A 27,212-nucleotide genomic window follows, 5' to 3' on the forward strand; every position below is an offset into this window, starting at 1 on the left:
CGCCTTTCTGATACGATAGTTATATACCGTACTAGATAGCGTTAGTTGAACTTCGTTAGCGGTTAAATTGCTAACGAAGCTTTTAAATAAATAAAGCTTTTAATTAAATAAAGCTTTTAAATAACGAAGCTTTTAAATAAATACATATAACGACTTAGATTACAAACGTAACATAATTAATTATAATTAATTAATAAATTAATAGAATCATGACTCAGACCAGAGCAGCAAAGCAAAAGGCTCAAGCTAATGGAAGTGCTGTGGCTCAGAGCTGAACTGAGGGGGGGCAGTTGTCCTCTGACTCACAGCCTTATAAAATGCACTGTTTGCTTGATGTTTGCAGAGCAATCGGGTACGGGACATGATACTGCCATGGGGAATGTCTTTCTGTGTGCGCGATGCAAGGAGTGTATCGATATCAGGCAACAACTCAGCGTTCTTGGGGGCCTATATGAGAGCTTGAAGGACAGGGTGGATGCCCTCAAAGAAACTAAATTGAGGGGCCTATCAAGCTCTCAGCTGCCCACATCAACGCCAGAGCTTGCACTTGGGCATCACGTGACACAGAGGCAACCCCCAAGGCAGAATGCGCTGGTCCCGAAGGAACTAGTAGTTGTTGGTGACTCTATTGTCAGGGAAACAGGGAACATGCTTTGTAAAAAGGATGGGTGGAACAGGACCAGGGTATGTCTGCCAGGGGCAAAGGTTGATGACGTTGTAGAGCGAATATCATCTTTTAAGGGCACAAAAGGTGATATAGTTGTACACGTTGGCACTAATGATATTAAGAGTAGGAGACCGGCAGAATTACTTAACAAGTACAGGTCACTGTTGAACAAAAGCCGAGAATTAGGGTTGAATTTGAAAGTGTCTGCAATTCTGCCCAGACACGATAGGAGGGAGTATATGATGAGAGCCTTGTCGATCAATTCGGCCCTGGAAAGATTGTGCAAGGCTCAAGGGGTAGAATTTTTTTCAGCCTGGACTGTACTTGTTAACAGGAGAGATTGCTTCTACAGGGATGGGATACACTTAAATAGAAAGGGTGCAAGAACATTTGCTGATGCTATCAAGGCAGTGTTAGGTGGGTCGGAAAACTGCTAGCTTGGTGGGAGACAAAGACCAATAGATTGACAGTAGCCACTGGCAGAGGTGAAAGAGATTCTTGCACTGCTTCTACTAGAATGAGCAGAAGCCTGAAAAACAAGATGCTTGATATTTCAGAGACTGCTGGGAGCCATTGCGGTACAAGTAAACACATGGGTTGTGATAGGGTAACTAAGAATAGAAACAGGTGCAGGTATACTTGCGTGTACACCAATGCTAGGAGTTTAATAAACAAATTTGATGAATTTGAGGTATTGCTCAAAACATCAAAGGCAGATATTGTTGGGATATCAGAGACGTGATGTCACACAGATATAAGATATGCGGAACTGGAATTTGGGGAGTACAACGTCTACAGAAAGGATACACAGGATAGGAAGGGGGGAGGGGTTATGCTATTAGTTAAGAAACACATAAAAACCAAGGAAGTGAAGCCAGTCAACATCGCTGGACAGTGCAGTGTTGAGTCAGTTTGGTGTGACATAAGCATTGGGAGATCAAAATTGAGAGTAGGAGTGTGCTATAGGCCTAATGACTCTGATGAGTATAATAAGAAACTGTACAGGGAAATAGAGTGGGCCAGTAAATCAGAGAGTCTTATAATGGGAGATTTTAATTTCCCAGATACTGACTGGAATTTGGGGGCTGGTCACTCACACACTAGCAAGGCTTTTGTGGATTTATTGGATGATTGTTTTCTACATCAGCATGTTCGGGAGGCAACTAGAGGGAGTAATACTCTTGATTTGATTATGAGCAGTGATTCTTCATGCATTAAGAATCTGCAGATAAATGAACCACTAGGTGGCAGTGATCACAGTGTGCTGAAGTGGGATTTACTCAAAGAGGTAACTACCATTAGGGGTAAAGGGAAGGGTTATTGCTTCTGTAAAGGCGACTACGATGGACTGAGACAGTATTTAAATTCTATACAGTGGGACCAACTGATGATGTTACCAACAGCAAATTCAAAATGGGAAGCATTCAAAGAACTTATCTTGGAAGCTACTAGGCTTTACATACCAACTAAGAAATATTGTTCACGGTTTAGGCCAAAATGGATGTCTGATGAACTAATGAGGCATATGGCAGAGAAGAAAAATGCATGGGATACTTACAAATTAACACGACACAGAAGCCTATGACAGATACAAGTTGATATGCAACCAAGTTACAAAGGAGGTTAGGCAGGCGAAGGCAGATTACGAGAAATCCTTGGCAAGGGATGCAAAGAAAAACAGCAAAGAGTTCTTTACTTATGTAAACTCTAGAAGGAAGGGGATGAATCAGATTGGTCCACTTGATATTGATGGGTCAACTGTTGATGATCCTGCTCAGGTAGCTAACAAACTAAATGAATATTTTGCATCGACATTCACATATGAGGGGTTATTCAGCGAGGGGAATGCCAGAGGTGTATTCAACTCTAGCAATAAGCTACAGAATCTTGAAATAACTGGGAGTAAAGTGGAGGAGAAATTGTTGAAGATAAACACAAGAAAGGCACCCGGGGTGGATGGGATCTATCCAGTTATATTAAAGGAGGTAGCAAAGGAAGTAAGCAAACCCTTAGCCATAATTATGAGAGCTTCCTTGGACTCAGGGGAGGTACCCATAGACTGGAAATGTGCAAATGTGACCCCAATTCACAAAGGAGGATCAAAGGCTGACACAAGTAATTATAGACCTGTGAGCTTAACTTCTGTTCTAGGAAAATTAATGGAGACACTGGTTAAAGAAGCACTGCAGGATCATTTAGACAAGACTTCAGTAATAGCTCGGACACAGCATGGTTTTGTTAAGGGGAAGTCTTGCCTGACCAATTTGATTGGATACTATGATGCAGTCACAAAAGAACTGGATGCAGGGAATAGCTTTGATATTATATACTTGGATCTTAGAAAGGTTTTTGATACTGTTGCACATGGAAGACTGCTACACAAATTGGAGCAGTGTGACATTGGAGGCAAATTGCTGCTATGGATAAAGGGGTGGTTGAGGGGGAGAAGACAGAGAGTGGTAATCAATGGACACTGCTCAACGTGGACTAATGTTATTAGTGGAGTCCCTCAGGTCTCAGTGTTGGGTCCATTATTGTTTTCTGTATTTATAAATGATATTGATGATGGTATATCAAGCTTAATGTCCAAGTCTGCAGACGATACAAAGGTTGGCAGGGTTGTCAAGGACACTACTGACACTATGCTGCTGCAACAGGATCTGGAAAGGTTGAGCAGATGGGCTGAGAGGTGGCAAATGAAGTTTAACATTGACAAATGTAAAGTACTACACATGGGAAACAGCAACCCCAGAGCAACGTATCAACTCTGTGGTACTACACTGACAGTGGTAGAGAATGAAAGGGACTTGGGGGTGGTTGTGCAGGCAGATATGAAGTTCTCTGAACAGTGCTGACGGGCTGCAAGAGTAGCTCATGGAGTATTGTCAATGATATACAGGAATTTTTCCAGCAGGGATAAGGAGGTGATTATTCCCTTGTATAAGGCAATGGTCAGGCCACACCCAGAGTACTGTATACAGGTCTGGAGGCCTCATTTCAAGAAGGATGTAGAGCTGCTGGAACGAGTACAGAGAAGGGCAACAAGATTGGTGAATGGAACAAAGGGGTGCTCTTACGAAGAAAGGCTTAAGTTTTGCAAATTACAGTGTCTGGAGACTAGGCACCAGCGAGGTGATCTGATAGAGGTGTATAAAGCCTTGAATGGTTTTAGCATGCTCAATGCTGATGGGATTCTTCCTCTAGCTCAGAATAATCACCTGTGAGAGGGCATAAATTCAAATTGAGGAAAGACAGATGTAGGATAGACGTGCGGAAATTTGCCTTTAGCCAGCGGGTGGTTGGTTGGTGGAACAGACTTCCATCCCTTGTCGTGGAGGTTGATAGCCTAAATAAGTTTAAAGCTCAGCTGGACAGGTATTTTGAACGAACAGAGGGGTGAAGTGGAAGTGGGTTTTTTTTTTTTGGCTGATGCTGCATAAGCTTGCTTTCTTTTATCAAATGCCTCTACTAATGCTAATGTTAAACTTCAGTTGCCACCTTTCAGCCCATATACTCAACTTTTCTAGATCCTGTTGCAGTAGCGCACTGTCATTAGTGTTATTAACAACCTTGCCAACCTTCATGTCATCTTCAAACTTGGACATCAAGCCTGATATACCTTCACCAATATCACTGATAAATGCAGAACGCAACAATAGTCCCAACACAGACCCCTGGGGGACACCACTAATAACTTTAGTCCACGAAGAGTAGTGTCCATTGATTACCACTGTCTTTTCCCACTCAACCATCCCTTTATCCATAGGAACAATTTGCCCTTAATGCCATACTGCTCAAACTTGTACAGTAGTTTTCCATGTGCAACAGTATCAAAAGCTTTCCTAAGATCCAAGTATATAATCTCAAAATTTTTTGCATCCAGTTCCTTTATGACCTCTTTGTAGTATCCAATCAAATTAGTCAGATAAGACTTCCCCTTAACAACCCATGCTGTGCCTGAACTATAACTGCAGTCTTGTTTAGATCCTACAGTGCTTCTTTAACCAGGGGCTCCATTAATTTACCCAAATCAGAAGTTAAACCAATAAGGTTAGTAATTACTTGAGTCACTCTTTGATCCCCCTTTGTGAATTAGGGTGACATTTCCACATCTCCAGTCTACAGGGATTCTCCTCACCTGAGTCCAAGGAAGCTCTCATAATTATGGCTGAGGGTTTGCTTACTTCCTTTGCTGCCTTCTTTAACATAACTGGAATGATCCCATCCACTCCATGTGCCTTTCTTATGTTTAACTTCAACAATTTCCCCTCCACTTTGCTGTCAGTTATTACAAAATCATTTAGCTCCCTGCCAGAGTTTGATAAACTTCTGGCATTCCCCTCCCTGAATAACTCATGTGTGAATGTAGATGCAAAATAGTCATTCAGTTTGTCAACTACCTGAGCAGGATCCTCAACGGTCAAACCATCTATATCAAGTGGGCCAATCTGATTCATCCCTTTTCTTCTTGAGTTTACATAAGTAAAGAACTCTTTGCAGTTTTTTTTTTTTTTTTTTTGCATCCTTTGCCAAAGATTTCTCATAATCTTCCTTCACCTGCCTTCTGGTCCTGATGCGCTGTTCGGAGATTTGCTCAAAGATTCTCTCAGTTCAGATAGTGGTTATACAGAAGTGAAAGTCTAGTTGCGAAATTAAACTTATGATGTTCTGAATCAGTTTTACTGTGTTGAAAGGAGATCACATAAGAGGAACAGGCAGAAAGTTATAAAAAGATTCGGATAAAGCATTTGCAATGTCAGTAGAAGAGGTGAAGTCCTACCCATTGCATTGTATTATCGGAGATTGCAGCAGTAGAAATTCCCCATTGAGAGCTTGAATTTTTTTCCAAATGATTCGAGTGTCAGTATTTTTGTTAATAGCCGAGGCAAATTTAATCCAGGAGTCACGTTTTTGCTGTCTTCCTAATTTGTCTTGCTTTGGTTCTGAGTTTTTTGTGCATAATTAGGATGGCGGTAGTTGGAAATATGCGAAACTGGTTCCAGGCACAGTTTTTTTTCTCGTTTCGCTTTGGAGCATTCTTCATTCCACCACTGATGTATATGCTTGAGCTGATCAGATTTTGGAATAGAAATTTCTCCTGCAGATAATATATGGCTTGTAATGTGATCAGTTACGTCATCAATATGTTTTTGTTGTACATATAGTTTGTCAAGTAGGACACAAGTTGAATAGTTTTTCAAGTCTGCTTTATGAAAGTTCCAGGAAGTTGTAACTTTCATAAAGGTAAATCACCTTATGAGGGATACGTATGGTTTCGATACACCAGTATTACAGTATGACAACTGCCTGGTTGGTTCACAGGGCCTCTACTATTTTAAACTGCTACAAAGAACATAAGGTAGGGCATTTAAATTGATTAGCCAGTTGTAATTTAAACAACAGATTTAAATTCACAGATAAAGTATGGATCTGACTTGAAATTAAAGTGAAAACACAAAAACAGCATCCATGAATCCTTCATGAATTAGTGGTTCATTATCCCCCCACCCCCTCCAGAATGGCCTAATACTGAATAAACTATTTATGACAATATTGATATAAACTATTTAATGAGAATTAATGAACTGATTCTCCACTAAAGAAAAGGTTACATATTACTAAATGAAAATTATGCAAGTTGCTAATTTTTTGTCCAGTATCTTTATATACCTTCCAGATCCATCATAAAAACACTGCAGATCAACATGTTCTCTCCTGTAAGGGTTAAACAAATAACAAACTATGTGAAGGGCAGAGGTCTCATGGTAACTCGTGTTTACAACATCTCTTGTATCTTCAGCATTAAGACTATAATGTTGGCAATTAAACTTGTGCTGGAAACCAATTATGTAGAAGCACAAGATAATCCTTAATTTACATTGAGTGGACAGAAATCGTGGGATACCTACCTAGTAACGGGTAGGCCCACCTTTTGCCTGGATAAGGATAGTCACACAGCAAAACATTGAGTCCACTAGTTCACAAAAGCGTTCCATAGTTATTTCCATTCATGCTTGCTGCACCGCTGTGTCCATAATTCCGCCGTATTCCTGAGTGGAGGATCCAAAGCTCGGATGGACCTTTCCGCACTCCACACATTTATGTCCGGTGAACGGGGAGGCCATTCCATGGTAGTAAAATCTGAGGAATACTCTTTGAATCATGTTCTTGTCAACACGGCTCTGTGGGGAGGTGCATTGTCCTGCTGGAAGAGTCTATTGCCCTGTGGGTGCAGATTACCATGAAGTGATGCAATGCTCTGCAAGGATGGATATGTAACCTGGACCATTCAGAGATGTGTCCAGAGGTCCTAACGTGTGTCAGTTGAACATGCCCTTGACCATTACCCACGGCCTGAACAGTTCCTTGTTGACATGACAGGTGTATAGCTTCGTGCGATTTACGCCTGATATGCACCCACCTGTTCACTCGAAATAACTGGCAATGGGACTTGTCGGACCAGGAGACCTGTCTCCAATCATCCAAGGTCCAGTGCCGATATTCTTTTGCCCGGTTGAGGTGTAGCATCCTGTGTCGGTGTTAGCAATGGGACTCTGGTGGGTCGGCAGCTCCCGTAACCTATTGCAGCTGATGATCACCTGATGGTCTTGGTGGAGACGTTTCTAGCAACTCCCTCGTTAAAGTTGGCAGTGATTTGTGTCACTGTTGCTCTCTGGTTGGCTGAAACAATGCAAGACAGAAGTCGATGGCCACGTTCATCCACCACCTTTCTCTGCCTACAGTGCTATCCATGATAAGACGTTATTCTGGAATGGTGCATTCTCGATACACTCTTGATACTGTCAAACAGGGCTAGCGCAATTTCTGTACCACCTCTGCGATAGAGTGATGCATGCGTCGGGCACCCACTGTTATCACTCTTTCAAAGTCGGTTAACTTATGACATTTATCCAAACTGACATCGAATTACCATCTATGTGAATACCATGTACCTATAAAAACTGCCAAGCGGTGGGTTCATCCACTAACAAGAGGGGGGTGACAGCATCGCATTGCCCAGGAACCCCATTAATTCTGTCCTTTCAGTGTACTAATCTATTTATAGACCATACAGCTTTTCTATTTTAAATATTTGAAATTTTTAACTTGTTTACTGCTTTTATGTGAAAATAACACGGACTATTCATATCTAGTGTTTTCTGTCAGAAAAATTAATCTTTATACAAAAATAAAGCATATGAAATCTGTGTTCTGGTGAACAGAGTATGCATATGTGCACTAAATTCAAATGGATACACTGAAAAAATTTTTGACAAGTGGGCACAACTTTTAGGCCATGCCACAACGAAAAAGTACTTAATGATACACAAACAGATAAACTTTTGTTTGTCTGTTTGCTTGCTTGAAAGTTTTTTGGGTGCAAACCCAATCTATCGCCATAGTGCACCACTCATTGAAACTTATGTCAGTGAAGAGAACAAAAAGGTACTGAAGCCTTCTTTGGTACTCTTACCAAAGAAGGCTTCAGCTCTGCAAATTTCAGCATCTGGAAACTAGGCACCTGAAAGATCTCATTGAGGTGTTTAGTGCTATGAATGAATTGAGTAATCTAAATGCTGGTGGCATCCTTACTTTTACTCTTGCTCAGACAATGCACGAGGGGGCATAAATTTAAACTGAGGAAAGATGGCTGTAGGATAGCTGTGTGGATATCTGCTTTCAGTCAGTGGGCAGGTGATCACTAGAATAAGCTTCAATCGAGTGCTGAAGAAGTAGGTAGTTTAAAAGAAATTTAGGAAGAAACTGGACAAATTATTAGAGAGATGAGACATGATGTGTGAAGTTTTTTGTTATTAGTTATGTTAATTTTGTCAAATAAATTGCCTCTAAGATGTGCATTTTATCCGTATTAGTGGTGTATAGTCTTGAGGTGGGCCACCAGTCATAGGGGGAGTGAGACAGCCACTTTTGAAGCATTGTGAGCTAGTTCATTACATGGAATATTATGTCCTATAACCCAACAGGTATGCTTTTCCTAAGTACAGTTAAAATATTCAAGGAGGTGATTGTTTCCTTTAAAACTGGGCGAGTGATGTTCATGGAATTTTTCAGTCTGAGAAAATTATACTCTTTGTATGTGGGAGGAATTAATATGCTTGAAGATACAGGAATTGCTAGTAGTTCATCCAAAAATATACTGAACTCGTATAGTAGCTGATATTGCAATATGATGTTCAGGAAACTGCAGCCTATTCCAACATGGGTGTTGTCCTTCAGCCCATATGTATGCATTACAAAGTTGCAGAACTGATCATGTTCACATGTTACAACTGCAAGGAACGTTCTTCGTGTGGTGCAGATTTTTTTTTTTCATTTATGGAATGCAAATCACACGGAAGTAGAGCAGTACATTTATAACATTATTAATAGCCAGGTTTAAGTCTGTTAACACTTGTTTGATTCTCAGGCATAGAGGTTAGTTAACAGTAAGATGGTTTTGGTATAGGGTGTAGTATAAAAGATTTAAGGAGGAACTAGGCAAATTATTAGAGGGGTTGGACAGGGTGTGTGTGTGTGTGTGTGTGTGTGTGTGTGTGTGTGTGTGTGTGTGTGTGTGTGTGTGTGTGTGTGTGTGTGTGTGTGTGTGTGTGTGTTTTGCTGATGCTGTATAAGCTCCCTTCCTTGCATCATTTGCCACCACTAATATTAATAGAAATACTACTTAGTAAAGTTGGTTATCCTGTTCGGGGATAGAGATAAAGATAACTATCATCAGTTTATTCCATGTAACTCATGGAGTATTCTATACTTACCTGTGGAATCATATGCCTTACTGATATGAAAGCAAACAATTACATGATGTTCTAATCTTGGGAATGCATTCCAAATAGCATTTTTTGTTCTTGCTAATATAACCAGCATTAATCTATTTTGTTAGATACCAAAATGTGCAGAATGAAGGCACTTGAAGCTTTCTAGATACCACAGCAACAGTTTACTATCCTTTTGATTATTTTCCAAGGCACTGATAGGCTAATGGCCTTTATACTTCAATCTTTTGCCACTGGATCTGTTGACAGTGCTACAATTGAGAAAGGGAAGCACACATCAACTCATTTTGAATGTTTAACTGCTACGTCCATGTTTACAAAGGTTCTTTTATAAAAATATTCACTCTGTACAATCTCAAATCTGCAGGCACCTCCATAGCCAAGTGGGCAGGAGTGGCAGTGTGTAGCACACGCTTCTTGATTAGACTGGGGTTCGAGCCCGTCACCACCAAATACGGAGGATGTGGAAACGTCAGGGAATGACCACCGCATATCCCCGGAGCAATATGGCCTTAGTTGCTAATGCTTCTAAAAACCAAATAACAACAATCTCAAATCTGCCTTACCATGAAATAATGTTCCCACATACGGAGTGGTATCCCTAAAACCTCTCTCAAGCTTCTAGACTCCATGCAGAAGAGTACAATCACATCCATTAATAATAAAGGATTAATTTTCGATACTACTTTTTTTTTAATTTGTTTTATAGCCCTGATGACAAAATTCGAAAGAATGTTGAGACATTGCCAACTGTGTATTAATTATATGTATTGAGGTGATTTCAGTTTTATTGTGTGGCATTTCAATAAATATTTTTATTGTTGCACATGATAAAAAAAGAAGTTTCTTTCAAAATATAGTCTTTAAGATGAGTAACAGCACATGGTCCCTCTTTTAATAAATTTGATTAGTTCTCCTGTAAACTAGAGGGTGTAAACTAGAGGTCCTAAAGAAGAAAAAATATAAAAGACAACTAACTTTTCACCATTCACTTACCTTTTTTCTTCCCTGAGCCACTCTCTATAACAACAGTAGTAACTATGCTCAGTACTGTAGTAACAAATATTGTTACCGAGTATAGTAGTTATTGCAGTATTTCAATTTGACTGCACCATTTTTAGAATGCATGCACCCCCCCACACACACACACACAACATTATAGACAAGACTGTAGCAATACATTTTATTTTTAGTTAATCTATAAATTATCATGGAGCAAGATTTGTTTCCTTTTCCTTCAATTATATCAGATAAGCGAAAGCAACATTACTAAAAATATTTCTGAACACTAATAAAAGCTGTAAAATTAAACACGATTAGTAATCTCTGCATTGCATTTTATAACCAGATCCAGTGATATAATTAATACCTGTTACCAACTTTTAAATATGTAACTGCTTGCAAGTGACTATACCTCATCAGGTCTTCCATCTGCATCTCTCAGTTCAATATATGGCTTCCTTTTAACCCTGTTTAAATCTTCATGAAGTCCATCCAAAAGAAAAGCCATAAGTTCTTGACAGTCTTGTTGCTGGTACCCTGAAAACTGAGGTGCAAACCTTCCAACAATCATCTAAAAATAACATGAAAAAAGAAAGGTTAAATCACAATTAAAACCATTATTTTAACACTTTTAATTTCCCATACTTGGAGCTCAATGCAATTGTGTGTGGGTTCCCCCACCGCACAAAAATTCAGATTACACAGCTTTAAAAATTCTGGAGTAAATTATAATTTTCTTCCACAATGCAAAAATAATAGTAGGGCACAAAAGCAATAAGCCCAAACTCGAATAAAACAACTTAAATATTCTTTTAGTGGCATAGCGTACAGGTATATCAATTACTGAAAACTGGTGAAATAATGAGCACTTGAACCTACGTGGAATGTAATCTATCTTTACAGTCACTGAAGAAGTTGATTACATTAATTTGATTACACATTTTATTTGTTAAGGTTTAGTCTTGAATTAATTAAGAAATAACTATCAGCAACCATCAGGTAAAGAATTGAGTTTTAACAGTTTTAAATTATTTTAAATAATTTTACATTAGTTATTAATTTGGTTAATAAGATTAATTAAAACACAAACTAATGCTGTCTTTACAATATCAACAGCATCACATTCATGATATTATGTTCCGTACTGTACTGTACTCTTAAACTAATTAAGTTTGGAATTAAAACCCCAGTTATGGTCTACTGGAGACAACCTTAGGTTAATTTGTCACTAGAGGAGGACATTTAGAGTAGGAATTTGGATGTTGTTGGATTAGACATCTGTTTGGTAGCTAACCTCTGTGAGTCTCTTAATTGAGTGGGTGGGTTCAAGATTACATTAGAAGGGGGGGTTTTTTTTTTTTTCAGGATATTTATTGTTGTTCTTATTTTTGTTTTTTTATCTTTAATATACTGTATGTGTTGAAAATGTGTTGAAAATAACAATTTTCAACACATTTTCAACACAAAACAATGGCATCTGCATGCCATTGTTTTGGTTAATACTGTTCATTGTGTTAATAATGTTCGTTATACAGGGTATATGATGGCAAGATTCTTTGTCAGGGGTGAAGCAGGGGATGGGGGATTATGACCCTTTTTACAATTTACAATGCAAAGACTACCAAAAACAGTTTACTGGACAAACCAGTAGAATACTGCTCAAAAGAAAGAATATAAGTATGACATAGAACACGGCCAAATAACAAAATCAGATCCAACTTTCCATGCCTGATGTGAGGATCACCAATGTTATTTTATCAACACCTCTGTCCTAACCACCAACAGAAACAGAAAGGGCAGACTATACAAAGAATCATTCATTATCAGCATAACACAATATTGACGGAAACATAAAGGCATACAGATAGACAATAACCACATACATATTTTCAAATGAAAGTATTAGAGCAGGTAAAAAACAAAAATAAGAACCACAATAAGTATATCCTGAACTATTTAAACTATTAAAACTTAATTCTTTATCTGATGGGTATGCTAATAGCTATTTCTTAACTCAAGCCTAAACCTTAACAAATAAGAACTGTGTAATCAAATTAATGGGTAATAATGTGTAATCAAAAACAGAAATTTCATATAAATCATATCACCATAATTTACCGTTCTGCTGTCTTTACAACCACTGAAGAAGTGGCACAAGTACCACAAAAAACCTGAGAATAATGTGTAATTCTTTGGTAATTTAAAGGCAGATTACACTCCACACAGGTTTAAGTGCTTGTTATCTCACCAATTTCCAGTTAAAGCTATACATACAGATATTCAAATACAAAGGAATAAACATGGACATAACCATGCAGGCATACAATGGTCACAAGATCATTTAACAAGAGATGAAATTTTATATTCTAATAAGTTCTTTAAATGGCATAATGGACGGTGAAAACTAGATTTGTCAATAATTATGCAATGAGACCAGCACGGGACATTCACTCAATTTTATTTCAATCTAGCTATGACGTGAAATAAGTTGCTCGAACAAGCACAGACATTTCATGCAAGACAGTATTATTCCACTTCATCAGCAAAAGGTTATCCAAACGTGTTAATGGCTTTTGAACTGAAAAGTTACTGTGCAATTAGGAAGAAGAGAAGGCTGGATTGAGTTGAGCATTTTAGATAAGTTCCAAGGCAAATATGGTCATGAAACATTTGCATATTATTAGTGTTAATTTAGATATTTATAATCAGTTTGCCTACTCAGGTTTTTCATCCTAAGTTTCCATGAGGAATTTGTATAATTGTCACCTATTAGAGGGGAGGTGGTTCTTTTAGTGGATAGTGGACAACTAAATCAAAATAGACAAAAGTAAAAATTTTTAAACACTTTAATAAAGTGCAGAGGAAAATCTGTCTTTAATTACTAAAAGAAATACAGCTAATTCAGTATAATTCTCAGACTTATTACCAATTCAATGACCAAACTGGAATCTGAGAATAATCTGTTGTTTCCTAAGAATTAAAGACAGATTTTATTCTGTACAGGATGAAGTCCTTAACCCCCCCCCCCCATGCAACATTGTAGTTCCTACAATGTTACACTATAGGATAAAATATGTTTGGACATGATTTCTTTTTCAATATTCCTTAATTCGCAACCCTCCTTCGTGACCCTCAAGAGGGTTAAGACCACTAGGTTGCATACCCCTGGTACAGAGCATGGGGAGGGGGGAGGTAGTTTTGTCAACAGATATGAGCTTTCTCGACCGATTCAGCCCTGGAGAGACACTATGCAAGACTCAAAGGATAGAATTTTCCTTCAGTATGGTTAGTGCTTGTTAAAAAGAGTGACCATTTTTTCAGAAATGGAATACACCCCGAATAGAAGAATTACAAAAATTTTGCTGATGTTATCAAGGCAAAATTTAGATGATTTGGAAAAACTGGCATGACAGCCATAATAACAGGTGGAAATCATTCTTACACTACTCCTAATGGGAGACTCAGTAAGCCCCATACAAAGTAATACTCCTCCCTCCACTCAAAGCAGGGGAGGGGTATTATAGGGCTTGCTAGAGTAATTATATGGGTTAGATGTTAATACAGACACACATTTACTTGTTTACTTTTTTGCATACACCTTGTCCTTTTCATTTCATGACATACAAAGAAATCCATAGGTCTGATATTCTGGGAATGAAGAGGCCACAGAATGGAACCACCATCTGGGCCAATCTATAGGGTGGAAAATTTTTTTAATGAGGAAATTGCACACATGAAAGCAAAGTGTGGTGGTACCCCATCTTGTTGACAAAACACATATGGCTGCACATCTTCCAGCCAAATTTCAGCATACAAGGAGACTAGGCACCGGCGTGGTGATTTGGTAGAAGTGTATAAAGTTGTGTAAAAATTGAGCATGCTCAATGCCAATGGGATTCTTCCTCTTGCTCAGAATAATCACCTGAGAGGGCATAAATTCAGATTGAGGAAAGACAGATGTAGGACAGATGTGCGGAAATTTGCCTTTAGCCAGCGGGTAGTTGGTTGGTGGAACAGACTTCCATCCCTTGTTGTGGAAGTTGATAGCCTAAATAAATTTAAGGCTCAGCTGGACAGGTATTTCGAATGAATGGAGGGGTGAAATGGAAGTGTTTTTTTTTTTTTTTTTTTTTGTTTTTTTTTTGGCTGATGCTGCATAAGCTTGCTTTCTTGCATCATATGCCTTTACTAATGCTAATACAATTCAAGCATATCTAAGTAATTTTCGGTGTTCACGATGTTTAAATGGAAGAAAAATGGCTCAATCACCTGGCTGATGGATCAGCCGGATTGTCCCATTCCATGGCCTTCTCTGGATATCACACCTATGGATTTCTTTATATGGGACTAAGTAAAGGACAAGGTGTATGCAAAAAAAGTTAACATCATGGAGTTAAAAGACCAGACTGAACTGATAGTGACTTTCATTTCTCAAGATATGCTTCAAAATACTTGGAATGAAATAAGCTACCATCTTGATGTTCTATATGCTACTAAAGGTGCCCATGTGGAGGTTTACTGAAGTGTGGTTATGTGATAAGAAAATTTTTGAGTTGCTGTATTAACCAGAGCAAACTGTTTCACAATACCTATTACAATAAAATTTTAATCAAGCTTCATAATCAAGTGAATAATTTATAGAAACCCTGTATGTGTTTATATAAGCGCATGATATGGTATGATAAATAAACACATGTTCCTAAAATACTGATTTTTTAAATTGTTTTTATTGAATAGTTATAAGAAGCTTAAATTAAATTGGAGTACAAAAATTTGATCATAGAAATGCATCTCCCTTTACTAAGTATAAATGTAAACCAGTAAAAAACACCTCAATTTACATAATTTTAATATATGTTGATGCTCTTATGAGGATATCACATCCTTGAATCAATATTCAGCTCACAACAAAAAAGGATCACAAACTGAAGCCTTCAGTTTATCCAGAATAGGGTGACCATTCTTATTTAGGATGGTCTGATAATCTATTTAAAAAAATGGGAATTACATTGAATTGGAGACTACACAAATATGGAAATGTGTATATACAGTAAACCCCCGCTATTTGCGGTATCTGTATTCGCGGTCGCTGATTTAATATAAAATGAAACCTAAAAAAATTGAATTTTAAATCGCCGTGAACATTTTCAGCCAAAAAAAAACATGGGCGGGGCTAAAATTATCTTTCCAGGTCAAAACAGTGCTCAGTGGGTGGGGGAAGAGGGGTGACAAAATCGCGAGCGTGGATGTTTCTTACTAATCCTTGTTCAGTATGTGCTATGCGCTTGTAATGGAAGAATTTGTGGTTTGCTTTTAATTTATATGCTTATAAATTGAATAAATTTATCAATTTATAAATTGATATGCTTACAAAAGCGAAAAATATACCGTTTTGCAGTGTGTTAGTGAAAACAGACTTTTTCGAGTGTGTTAACGGAAGAAAGTGACATTGTGGACAAATTCTTTTCTAACCCCTACAAGAATATCACTACGAATAACAAGGGAATTGTGAAAAGATCAAAGAAGGTGATGACATTAGCGAATAAAATTGAGTTATTAGACAAAATTTCTAATGGTGAAAGTGTCTCCTCAGTGGCAAAACATTATAAAATCAATGAGTCAACGGTACGATCAATCAAGAAATCGGAATAAAAAATCCGCCTTAGTGTCCGTGAAAACGCGCTAATTGCTTCAAAAATTTGCTCTGTAACTCGTGATGTTAAATTAGAAAAAATGGAAAAGGCTTTAAATCTGTGGATAGAAGACCGAACTCAAAATAAAATTCCGTTAAGTTCACTCATCATTCGTGAAAAGGCAAAATTCCTTTATCAACACTTTAGCGAAACTGGTGATAGCACTGGTGGGATAAGTTTTTTAGCTAGCAAAGGCGCTGGTTTGAAATTTCTAATAAATATTACATTTAATATTAAATTGTTTCTTATTTTCATTTCGATGCCTTATTCTTGCATTTCACTATGTACTGTCTATGTACATAGTCATATTATGAAGGTACATATAATACATACATAGACAAAATTTTAGACTAGTTTTTCTTATATATTTCATACTTTGGAACGGAATCCCTTTATTACTATGGGAGCCATAACTCAGTATTCGCAGCATTTCTCAGGAACGTAACACCCCCGCGAATAGCGGGAGTTTACTGTATATGCATAGTGTTTTTTGGTGGAGGGGAAGACACATATTATGACAGCAGATAAAAGAAATCAGTTAAGCACCTACCTTAAAATTTCGAGGTACTGTATAAGAGTAGCGTCCAGACCACATCGTTTTTATAAGGTCACCATATGACTTTGCAATCTCTCCCTGCATTCCTAATGGATTTTCAGAATTTAGCTCACCCCAGTATCTATCTTCCAAAAAATACTCTGTTAGTGGGGGTGTATTACTCATGCACTGAAAAATATAAAATAAAATAATCAGTATGATAATAAAAGGCATCATTTTCAATCACACAGATAAATAATATCAATATCAAGTGACACACTTAAAAGCACACATACAATGCTTTTAAGTGCATCATGAACAGTGGCATTATCCAATTGGTGTTCATCTACACTACCATTATGTTTTGCTATATAAAAGGTTACCTTGGTATGCTTATTTCGAACTATTCTAAACAGAATTAAGGAAGGTTACAGCTCATTCTATGAAAAACATGGAATTACATATGCAGACATGCAAAATGAGTAGTTTTGTATTGTGTGCAACATAAAACTGCATGACTGTACAGAATACAAGGTTGTATATACAATCCCTCCCCCACTAACCTCAGTCAGCTTCAGATTAACAGAAAATGAGAAGAAAAGCACCCGTGCCTGAGTATCACATATTTAGTAGCATGTTCATTGACACTACTATCAAAGTAAGAAAGTTATTATAAATAACAAATGAATTTCTTCATTTGAATCATGTCAATAAAACTATAGGTTTTAAAATTCTAAGAATACAGGATTCTATAAAAAATTTTTATCACGTCTCATTTCATATGATTTCTGATATCCAAATTTGAAGCTGCTAACAATCTATTATATATTACGAAAATCATTCTTAAATATACACTTGACAAGCGTATATTTAAGAATGATTTAAGATATATATATTTAGGACAAGTTTTGATTTCTATAAAGATAAATCTTGCAGAAGTAGAGGCACGTGATGCAAGAAAGCAAGCTTTCTTGCATTTCACACATCCAATTCCCTCTAAACGTTTGGCCAGTTACTTCTTCAATTTATTTAAGCTATCAACTTCCACAACAACATATGAAAGCTTGTTCTAGCAATCGACTACCGTATAGCTAAGGCAAATTTCTGCACATCTATTCTACAATTGTCTTTCCTCAATTTGAATTTATGCCCCCTCAGGTTCGTAATCTGAACATGAGGAAGAATCCCATTAGAATTCAGCCTGCTCAACCCATTCAAGGCTTTATATACCTCAATCAGGTCACCTCACAAGTGCCTAGTCTCCAGATGCTGGAATTTTCAGAACTTAAGCCTTTCTTCGTAAGAGGACCCCTTCGTTACCCTCACCAATCTGGTTGCCCTTCTCTGTACTCGCTCAAGGAACTCTACATCCTTCCTAAAATGAGGCCTCCAGACCTGTACGCAGTACTCAAGGCATGGCCTCACAATTGCCTTAAAACAAAGGGGTCACACCCCGTTTTCCCTGCTAGCAAAATTCCATTATATCATTGACAATATCACATGACCTGCTCTGGCAGCCTGTCTGTACTGTCAGAAAACTTCATATTTGACTGGAAAATTACTCCCAGGTCTGTTTCATTCTCTACCACACTAAGTTTAGTATCACACAGTTGGTATGTTTCTCTGGGGTTACTTCTACCCATATGCAGTACTTCACGTTTGTCAATGTTAAATTTCAGTTGCCACTTCTCAGCCCAGCTGTCCAACTTTTCTAGATCCTGTTTCAGTAGTACACTGCCATTACTGTCATTAACAACCCTACCAACCTTTGTATCATCTGCAAACTTGGATTTAAGCCTGATATACCTTCATCAATATCAATGATAAATATACAAAATAACAGTGTGCCCAACACCAAACCCTGGGGATTCCACTAATAACATTAGTTCATGAAGAGCAGCATCCATTGATTACCACTCTCTGTCTTCTCCCACTCAACTACCCTTTTATCCATTGTAGCAATTTGCACTTAATACCATACTGCTCCAATTTGTACAGTAGTCTTCTATGTGCAACAATATCAAACACTATCCTGAAATCCAAGTACAGCCACCTGATCTTATGTAATACTCGACTTACGGAAATTCGACTTTATGTAAGTTTTTGCCGGCCGGTGCAAACTTAAAAAAATCATGGAAACATATTTTGCATCCCGTAGGGATAAAAGGAAGTATCATGAAAATATCGTAATGTGAACCCAATAACACTGGTGTTTTTTTTTTTTTTTTTTTTTTGGAATTCTGTCAAGACCTTGGAAGTTGAAATTTTTGCTATATAACTAAGCTATTTATCTTTATAAAAGGTCATTTTTATAATGGAAATTGCACTGCACTTTCATCGTTATCATATGTTCTGTTATAAGAATCAATTCTGAATGCCTTGGTGATATTTTTCTAAAACATATTTCTGGAGGTCACTACCATAAACAATAAAAACAATTTGCACTTTCCAGTTTATTGGACTTTTCCGTCAACGCAATCTAATATAAATGCGCTAAACTCGATCTTATTGCATTTGCAATAATACAGATAACTGGAATTCTGTGGGTTTTAACGTTACGGTATTAGGGTAAAATGAGTTCCTCCTTCATCGAAATCTTCAATCATATGAAAAACAAATTTTCAGAATCTTCTCTTTATTCCTATTTACTTATTACAATGGTGAATGGAAAGGGACCAACAGAAAGTGCAAGTGCTGGCAGTGCTAGAAAATGAAAAAAAAAATTGATTTAGAAATAAAGACAATTAATTAAGAAGTATGAAGCAGGAATTAAGAAGTATCTATTAAGAAATTAAGAAGTATCTATTCCATGCAATAGATGACAAACTTTGTCATCTATTGCATGGAATTAGGTCTTGCTACTTCAACAGTGAATACTATTTTAAGGGAGAGTGTGCGTATAAAAGAACATGTTACAGGATCAATACATTTAAGATCAACAGTGATCACAAAACAGCATTCAGGTGCTATATTGAAGATGGAAAAGGTATTAATAATGTGGATGGAAAATCAGATTCAAAAGCAAGCACCCCTGAGTCCAATGTCCATTCACGCAAAAGCAAGAAGTATTTATGAAGATATTAAGGATAAGTATGGCGAACCCCAAGTCAAGTTCGTGGCAAGCAACAGGTTGTTTAATAGGTTCAAGCATCGCGTTGGTTTGGAAAACATTAAAGTATGTGGCGACGTTGCCAGTGCTGATTCTGCAGCTGTAGAGTAATTTTGTGATGTGCTGGAAAAAACTCCTTTTAAATCTCCACAGCTGATAAGCACGCCACTTTGGAAGTGGCGTGCTTATCAGCTGGAGATTTAATTCTCGCAACGATGATCAAAATGTAAAACTTACTGACATTATGCCTGTCTCTTCTCTCTTTTTGTAATTTTATAATTTTGAAAGTTTTGTAATTTTGTACACTTTTGTAATTTTTCTTGTGCATGAGATAAAAAAATTAAATAATTCTATTTACATGTTCGTCAAACATTTCTTTTTTGCTTCAATCAAATTTGTGACTGCATAAGCATTAAGGGAAATTCCGACTTACGTAGAGTTCTGTGGAAAGCAACCCATATAAGTCAGGGAGTGGCTGTATATGATATCAAAATTATATTTTGCATTCAATACCTTTGTAACCAGATCATAGAATCCAATCAAATTTGTCAGACAATCAAATGAGAATCCAATCAAATTTGTCAGCCTTTCCCTTAACCCATGTTGTGTCTGAATTATTACTGCAGTCTTTCTAGACGATCCTGCAATACTTCTTTAACCAGTGACTCCATTATTTTCCATGGAACAGAAGTTAAACTAATAAGTCTGTAGTTATTGTTGATGACTCTGTTGTCAGGGAGATGCGGGGAATATACTATACAAGAAGGCTAGGTGGAACAGGACCAGCGTAAAAAGTTGATGACATTGTAGAGCAGATATCATCTTTTAAGGGTGCAAAAGGTGATATTGTTCTACAAGTTGGAACTAATGACATTAACAGTAAGAGATCTGCAGATTTACTCAAGTACAGGTCAATGTTGAAAAAAAGTCGTGAGTTAAGGTTGAATGTGACAGTGTCTGCAATTCTGCCCAGACACAATAGGAAGGAGTATATGATGAGAGCCTTGTCAATCAATTCGGCCCTGGAGAGATTGTGCAAGGCTCAAGGTATAGAATTTTTTTCAGCCTGGTCTGAGCTTGTCAACAGGAGAGATTGCTTCTACAGGGATGGGGTACACTTAAATAGAAAGGGTGCAAAAATATTTGCTGATGCTATTGAGGCATTGTTAGGTGGATCGAAAAACCGCTAGCTTGGGGGAGAAACACAGACAAAGGTTAACAGTGGCCACAGGCAGAGGCAAAAGGCATTCTTACACTACTTCTATTAGAATGGGCAGCAGCATAGATAGCAAGGCAATGGAGATTTCCATTTGTTGGGAGTCATAGTGGAACAAATAAATACATGGGCTGTATTAGGGTAACTAAGAGTAGAAATAGGTGCATGTATAGTTGAATGAACGCCAATGCTAGGAGTATAGCTAATAAATTTGATGAGCTTGAAGTGCTAGTCAAGACATCAAAGGCAGATATTGTTGGGATATCAGAGACATGGTGGCACACAGATATAAACAGCGCAGAATTTGGGGAGTACAATGTGTACACAAAGGATAGACAGGACAGGATGGGAGGAGGGGTTATGCTTTTAGTTAAGAAACACGTAAAATCTAAGGAAGTGCATCCAATTGATGTTGGTGGACAATGCAATGTTGAGTCTGTTTGGTGTGACATAAGCACTGCAAAAGGAAAAATGAGAGTAGGTGTGTGTTATAGGCCTAATGAATCTGATGAGTATAATGAGCAATTATGCAGAGAAATAGAGTGGGCCAGTAAATCAGAGTGTCTTATAATGGGGGATTTTAACTTTCCAGATATTGACTGGAAATTGTGGGTTGGTCCCTGGAACACACTAGCAGAACTTTTTTGGATTTATTGGATTATTTGTTTTCTGGAGCAGCATTATTCAAGAGGCAACCAGGGGGGGTAATACTCTTGATCTGATTATCAGCAGTGATTATTCATGCATTAAGAATTTGGAGATAAAGGAACCACTGGGTGACCGTGATCACAATGTACTGATATGGGAATTACTTAAAGAAGTAACTACCATCAATGCTAAAGGAAAGAGCTTTTGATTTCGTAAAGGGGACTACAGGGGTCTCAGACAGTTTTTAAATTCTGTACAGTGGGATCAAATAATGATGTTAACAACGTCGAATTCTAAATGGGAAGCTTTCAGGGACTTAATCTAGGAGGCTACTAGGCTTTTCATTCCAACTAAAAAATACTGTTCAGGGTTCAGATCTAACTGGATGTCAGATGAATTGAGGCCCGTGGCAGAGAAGAAAAATGCATGGGATGCATATAAATTATCAGGTGACACAGAAGTCTACAACAGACATAAGCTTGTCTGTAATCAAGTCACAAAGGAGGTTATGCAGGAGAAGTCTACAACAGACATAAGCTTGTCTATAATCAAGTCACAAAGGAGGTTATGCAGGAGAAGGCAGATTATGAGAACTCTTTAGCAAAGGATGCAAAGAAAAATGGCAAAGAGTTCTTTTCTTATGTAAACTCTAGAAGGAAAGGGATGAATCAGATTGGACAACTTAACACTGACGGGTTGACTATTGATGATCATGCTCATGTAGCTGATAAACTGAATGAGTATTTTGTGTCTACATTCACATATGACAAATTATTCAATGTCGAGAATGCCAGAAGTTTATTAACCTCTAACAGGGAGCTCAGTGATTTTGTAATAACTGAGAACAAACTGGAAGAGAAATTGTTGAAGTTAAACATAAGGAAGGCAACTGGGGGTTGACAGGGTCAATCCAGTTATATTAAAGGAGGCAGCGAAGGAAGTAAGCAAACCATTATCCATAATTGTGGGAGCTTCCTTAGACTCAGGGGGAGGTCCCCATGGACTGTAGGCGAGCAAAATTAGCAACAATTCAAAAGGGGTTTCAAAAGGTAACACAAATAACTATAGCCCTTTAGTGTAACTTGTGTTCTGGGGAAAATAATGGAGTCACTAGTTAAAGAAGCATTGCAGGATCATCTAGACAAGACCGCAGTAATAGTTAAGACACAGCATAGGTTTGTTAAAGGTTTAAACATTGGGTTTAAACTGCTAATCTTCTACAAGCTGTTTGTGAATGCTCATACTTCTGGCATTTGAAATATCTGATCGGGTTTGAAATATATATATCCACACTGGGCAGTTCAGATATTCTGAACTGCTCAGAATGGGCAGCAGGAGGTCTAGGAGTGTTAAAGGCAAGTATATGATCCATGGCAAGAATAGATGCTCCATTCCTCTGCACTGAAATACATTTACATTAGTTTCCCCCTCCCATTCTTACAATTCTTTTATTCCCCCTTCTCTGAAAAACAGACTAAGTCCCACCAAGGAATTTCATCTCTAGATGTGTTCAAAGTAATATATGGAGTTAACACAAGAGGCATTCCTCCCAGATCTGTTGCTTGTGATAGTAGTTCAGAATTTCTGGGGCTGGTAGTCTCTACTAAGATACCTCCTGATCAGAAACATTTTAGTGATTTCAGAGACCCAGATAAGCCTTCTATTCCACACTAGATTAAAAAGATGTTTTTCTGATTAAAATTTCTCCTGTGGAACAAAAGACTAGGAAGTGCAGTTTCTTTTGTTGGTGAAATTATACTCTCTGCCACTTTACTGAGCTTACTTCTGTATCTGTGGCTAAGTGGTTATGTTGGATCTTGGTGTGAGAGCCTGAAGAAGATGTATTTAAATTAGTCATGTAAGTTAATTTCATATGTCCCAAGTACCTTAGCCACCACTGAGCCCCAATAGGCGATGCCTACTTGCAACTAGTAAGTACTGTGCACACAAATAAGACATTAAATTTACTTGAAACATCATTCTTGTATCTCCCATCAATGAACTTGAACTTGACCCACAGGAACCAAAGTGGTGGAGATTTAACGGAATACAGTTGATCCTAGAAGAATCACCTGCAGAGTGATCAAAATCGGGCCAGTCCAGGAGTCCCATATAGTTGAAGAATGGGCCAAAGTGATGTTTTACAGATGGACCTCCATCAACCCAAAGGAATACCCTTTTCTGAGTTTCCATAGCACATAGCTACATGTGCTGGATTTCAGTGATGTAACTAACCCTGAACCCAAAATATATGAAATAGATCCCAATGATGTTATGAAATGAAGGATCCAGGAATCAAGTACTCCATTATCAATGAATCACTAATCTGGTTCACAAATAGCAGAAGACAATACTAATTACTTTCTAACAAGTTTTCTCCACCCTGTACAATCAGCTCTGAGATTTGTCAATTTTTAGTAGTCTGTGAGATTTACACATTTGCCTAAAAGTAGCTAGAAAACTGGTTATGAAATAAAATGTAATATGGAACTGGAAGGTTAAATCATCAAATGTATCTTTTTGCAATCAGTAGTTACCACATTCAATACATAATATTCACAGCATGTACATAACTTATTAAATGTGTTTGTGTGTAATCCTATTTTAATTAAAAATGTTTATTAACATTAACAGAGGCATTATGATGCAAGAAAGAAAGCTCATTTAGCATCAGCAAAAAAAAAAAAAACATTTCCCCCATTCATTCACTCCAAATGTTTCTTTAGTTCAGGGTTGAATTCATTTAAGCTGTCAACTTCCACACAACTAGAGATGAAATTTTGTTCCAGAAATCAACCACCCGCTGGCTAAAGGCAAATTTCCGCACATCTATTCTACAACTGTCTTTCCTCAATTTGAATTTATGCCCAATCAGATGCGGAATCTGAGCAAAATGAAGAATCCAATCAGTATTGAGCTTGCTGAAACCATTCAAGGCTTTATACACCTCACTGCACAGTTTGATATGTTACTCTGGGAGTTACTGCTACCCATATGCAGTATTTTGCATTTGTGGATGTTAAACTTAAGTTTCCATCTCTCAGCCCATCTGCTCAACTTTTCTAGATGATGTTGCAGAAGCGTATCATCCTTACTGTCATTAACAACCCTACCAACCTTTGTATTGTCTGCAAACTTGGACATCAAGCCTGATATACCTTCATCAATATCATTGATAAATACAGAAAACAACAATGAGCCCAACACAGACCCCCTGGGGAATTCGACTCATAACATTAGTCATGAAGACCAGTGTCCATTGACTACCACTCTCTGTCTTCTTCCACTCAACCATCCTTTTATCCATTGTAGCAACTTGCCCTTAATGACATACGGCTCCAACTTGTAAGTAGTCTTCCATGTGCAACAGTATCAAAAGCTTTCCTAAAATTCAGGTATATGACATCAAAATTATTTTTTGCATCTAGTTCCGTTGTGACAACATCATAGTAGCCAATCAAATTGGTCAGAAAAGACCTCCCCTTAACAAACCCCTGCTGTTTCTGAGCTATAACTGTAGTCTTGGCTAGATGATCCTGCAGTGCTTCTTTAACCAGTTATTCCATTATTTTTACTGGAACAGAAGTTAAACTAATAGGTCTGTAATTACTCATGTCACTGTTGATCCAGCTTTGTGAACTGAGGAAACATTTGCACATCTCCAATTTATGTGGACCTCACCTGAGTCCAAGGAAGCTCTCATAATCATGGCAGAGGGACTCCATACTTCCTTTGCTACCTCTTTTAATATAACTGGATAGATCCCATCCACCCCAGATGCCTTCCTTATGGTTAACTTCCAATTTCTCTTCCACTTTGCTCTGAGTTATTACAAAATCATTTAACTTCCTGCCACAGTTTGATTAACTTCTGGCATTCCCCTCCTGAATAACTTCTCGTGTATGAATGTAGAAGCAAAATACTCATTCAGTTTGTCAGCTATCTGAGCAGAATCATCAACAATCAAACCATTGATATCAAGTGGACCAATCTGATACATCCCTTTCCTTCTAGAGTTATATAAGTAAAGAAGTCTTTACTGTTTTTACTTGCATCCTTTGCCAAAGATTTCTTGTAATCTGCCTTTGCTTGCCTAACTTCCTTTGTCATTTGATTATCAGTGATTTATTGCGTGTTTGCATCCAAGGAAAAGGGGGTTATAGTTCACTTACACTAGACAAAGGTGATGCTTCATTTTAAATATAATATTCAAACTGTAATGGTTTTTTTTTTTTTTTAGATGATTGAACAAAAGCTGTTTAGTTACATTGTTTGGCCTTTACTTATGTCTGATTGTAATACAACCAGAAGACTTAAAGAGCCACCATAGCATCTCTGTCTCCTGATTATTTATGTGTCCCGTGCATTTTTCTTCACTGCCACGAGTCTCATCAGTTCATTTTACATCCATTTAGGCTTAAACTTTAAACAGTATTTCTTAGTTGGTATGAAAAGTGTGGTAGCTTCCAAGATTAATTCCTTGAATACTTCCCGTGTAAAATTTGCTCTTGGTAACATCATCAGTTGGTCCCAATGTATAGAATTTAAAAACTGTCTGAGACCATTGTAGTCACCTTTACAAAAGCAAAAACCCTTTTCTTTATCCCTGATGGTAGTTACATCTTTCAGTAAATCCCACATCAGTATACTATGATTGCTGCCACCTAGTGGTTCCTTTATCTGCAAATGCAAATTCTTAATGCTTGAAGAATCACTACTGATAATCAGATCAAGAGAATTACTCCCTCTGATTGCCTCTCAAACATGCTGCTGTAGAAAACAACCATCCAATAAATCCACAGAAGTCTTGCTAGTGTGTGAATGACCAAGTCACAAGTTCCAGTCTATACCTGGGAAGTTAAAATCTCCCATTATAAGACAATCTGATCTACTGGCCCACTCTATTTCTTTGCACAGTTGTTTGTTGTACTCATCAGAGTCATTAGGCCTATAGGACACTCCTACTCTAAACTTGGTTCTCCCAGTGCTTATGTCACACCAAACTGACTCAACACTGAACTGTTCACCAATGTCAACTGGATGTACTTCCTTAGATTTTGTGTTTCTTAACTAACAGCATGATCCCTCCTCTGTTTCTATCCTTTCTGCACACAGTGTACTCCCCAAATTCCAATTCTGCATTCCTTATCTCTGTGTGACACCACATCTGATATCTCAACAGTATCTGCCTCTGATGTCTTCACCAGCACCTCAAATTCATCAAATTTATTTACTATACTCCTAGCATTAGTGTACATGCAAGTATACATAAACCTATTCTTACTCTTAGGTACCCTAACACGCCCCATGTATTTACTTGTTCCATGATGACTCCCAGCAGTCCTTAATCCCCAGTACTTCACTTTCCAGGAATAGAAGCAGTGCAATTCCATTCAGTGCATCCAAGCAGTGCATTCTGCCTGTGGCTACTGTTAATCTTTTAGTCTGAGTTTCACCCTAAGCTAGCAGTTTTTCAACCCACCTAACTCTGCCTCGATAGCATCAGCAAATATTCTTGCACTGTTTCCATTTAAGTGTATCCCATCCCTG

General features: G+C 37.7%; 1 protein-coding gene across 2 annotated transcripts in view; it reads right to left on the minus strand.

Moving 5' to 3' along the window:
- Positions 1-27,212, minus strand: part of LOC150086864 (ubiquitin carboxyl-terminal hydrolase 4-like) — a 475,539-nt gene that overhangs the window by 272,606 nt on the left and 175,721 nt on the right. For both annotated transcript variants that reach the window (XM_090372782.1, XM_090372781.1), the window contains 2 exons: positions 16,705-16,878; positions 10,874-11,032 (listed from right to left, as the gene is read on the minus strand). In XM_090372782.1, the coding sequence (XP_090228908.1) occupies positions 10,874-11,032; positions 16,705-16,878 (333 nt within the window). The remainder of the gene's footprint in view (positions 1-10,873; positions 11,033-16,704; positions 16,879-27,212) is intronic.

The sequence above is a fragment of the Mastigoproctus giganteus genome, chromosome 4 (genome assembly GCF_048544385.1).
Source record: "Mastigoproctus giganteus isolate SK-2022 chromosome 4, ASM4854438v1, whole genome shotgun sequence".
Lineage (NCBI taxonomy): Eukaryota > Metazoa > Arthropoda > Arachnida > Uropygi > Thelyphonidae > Mastigoproctus > Mastigoproctus giganteus.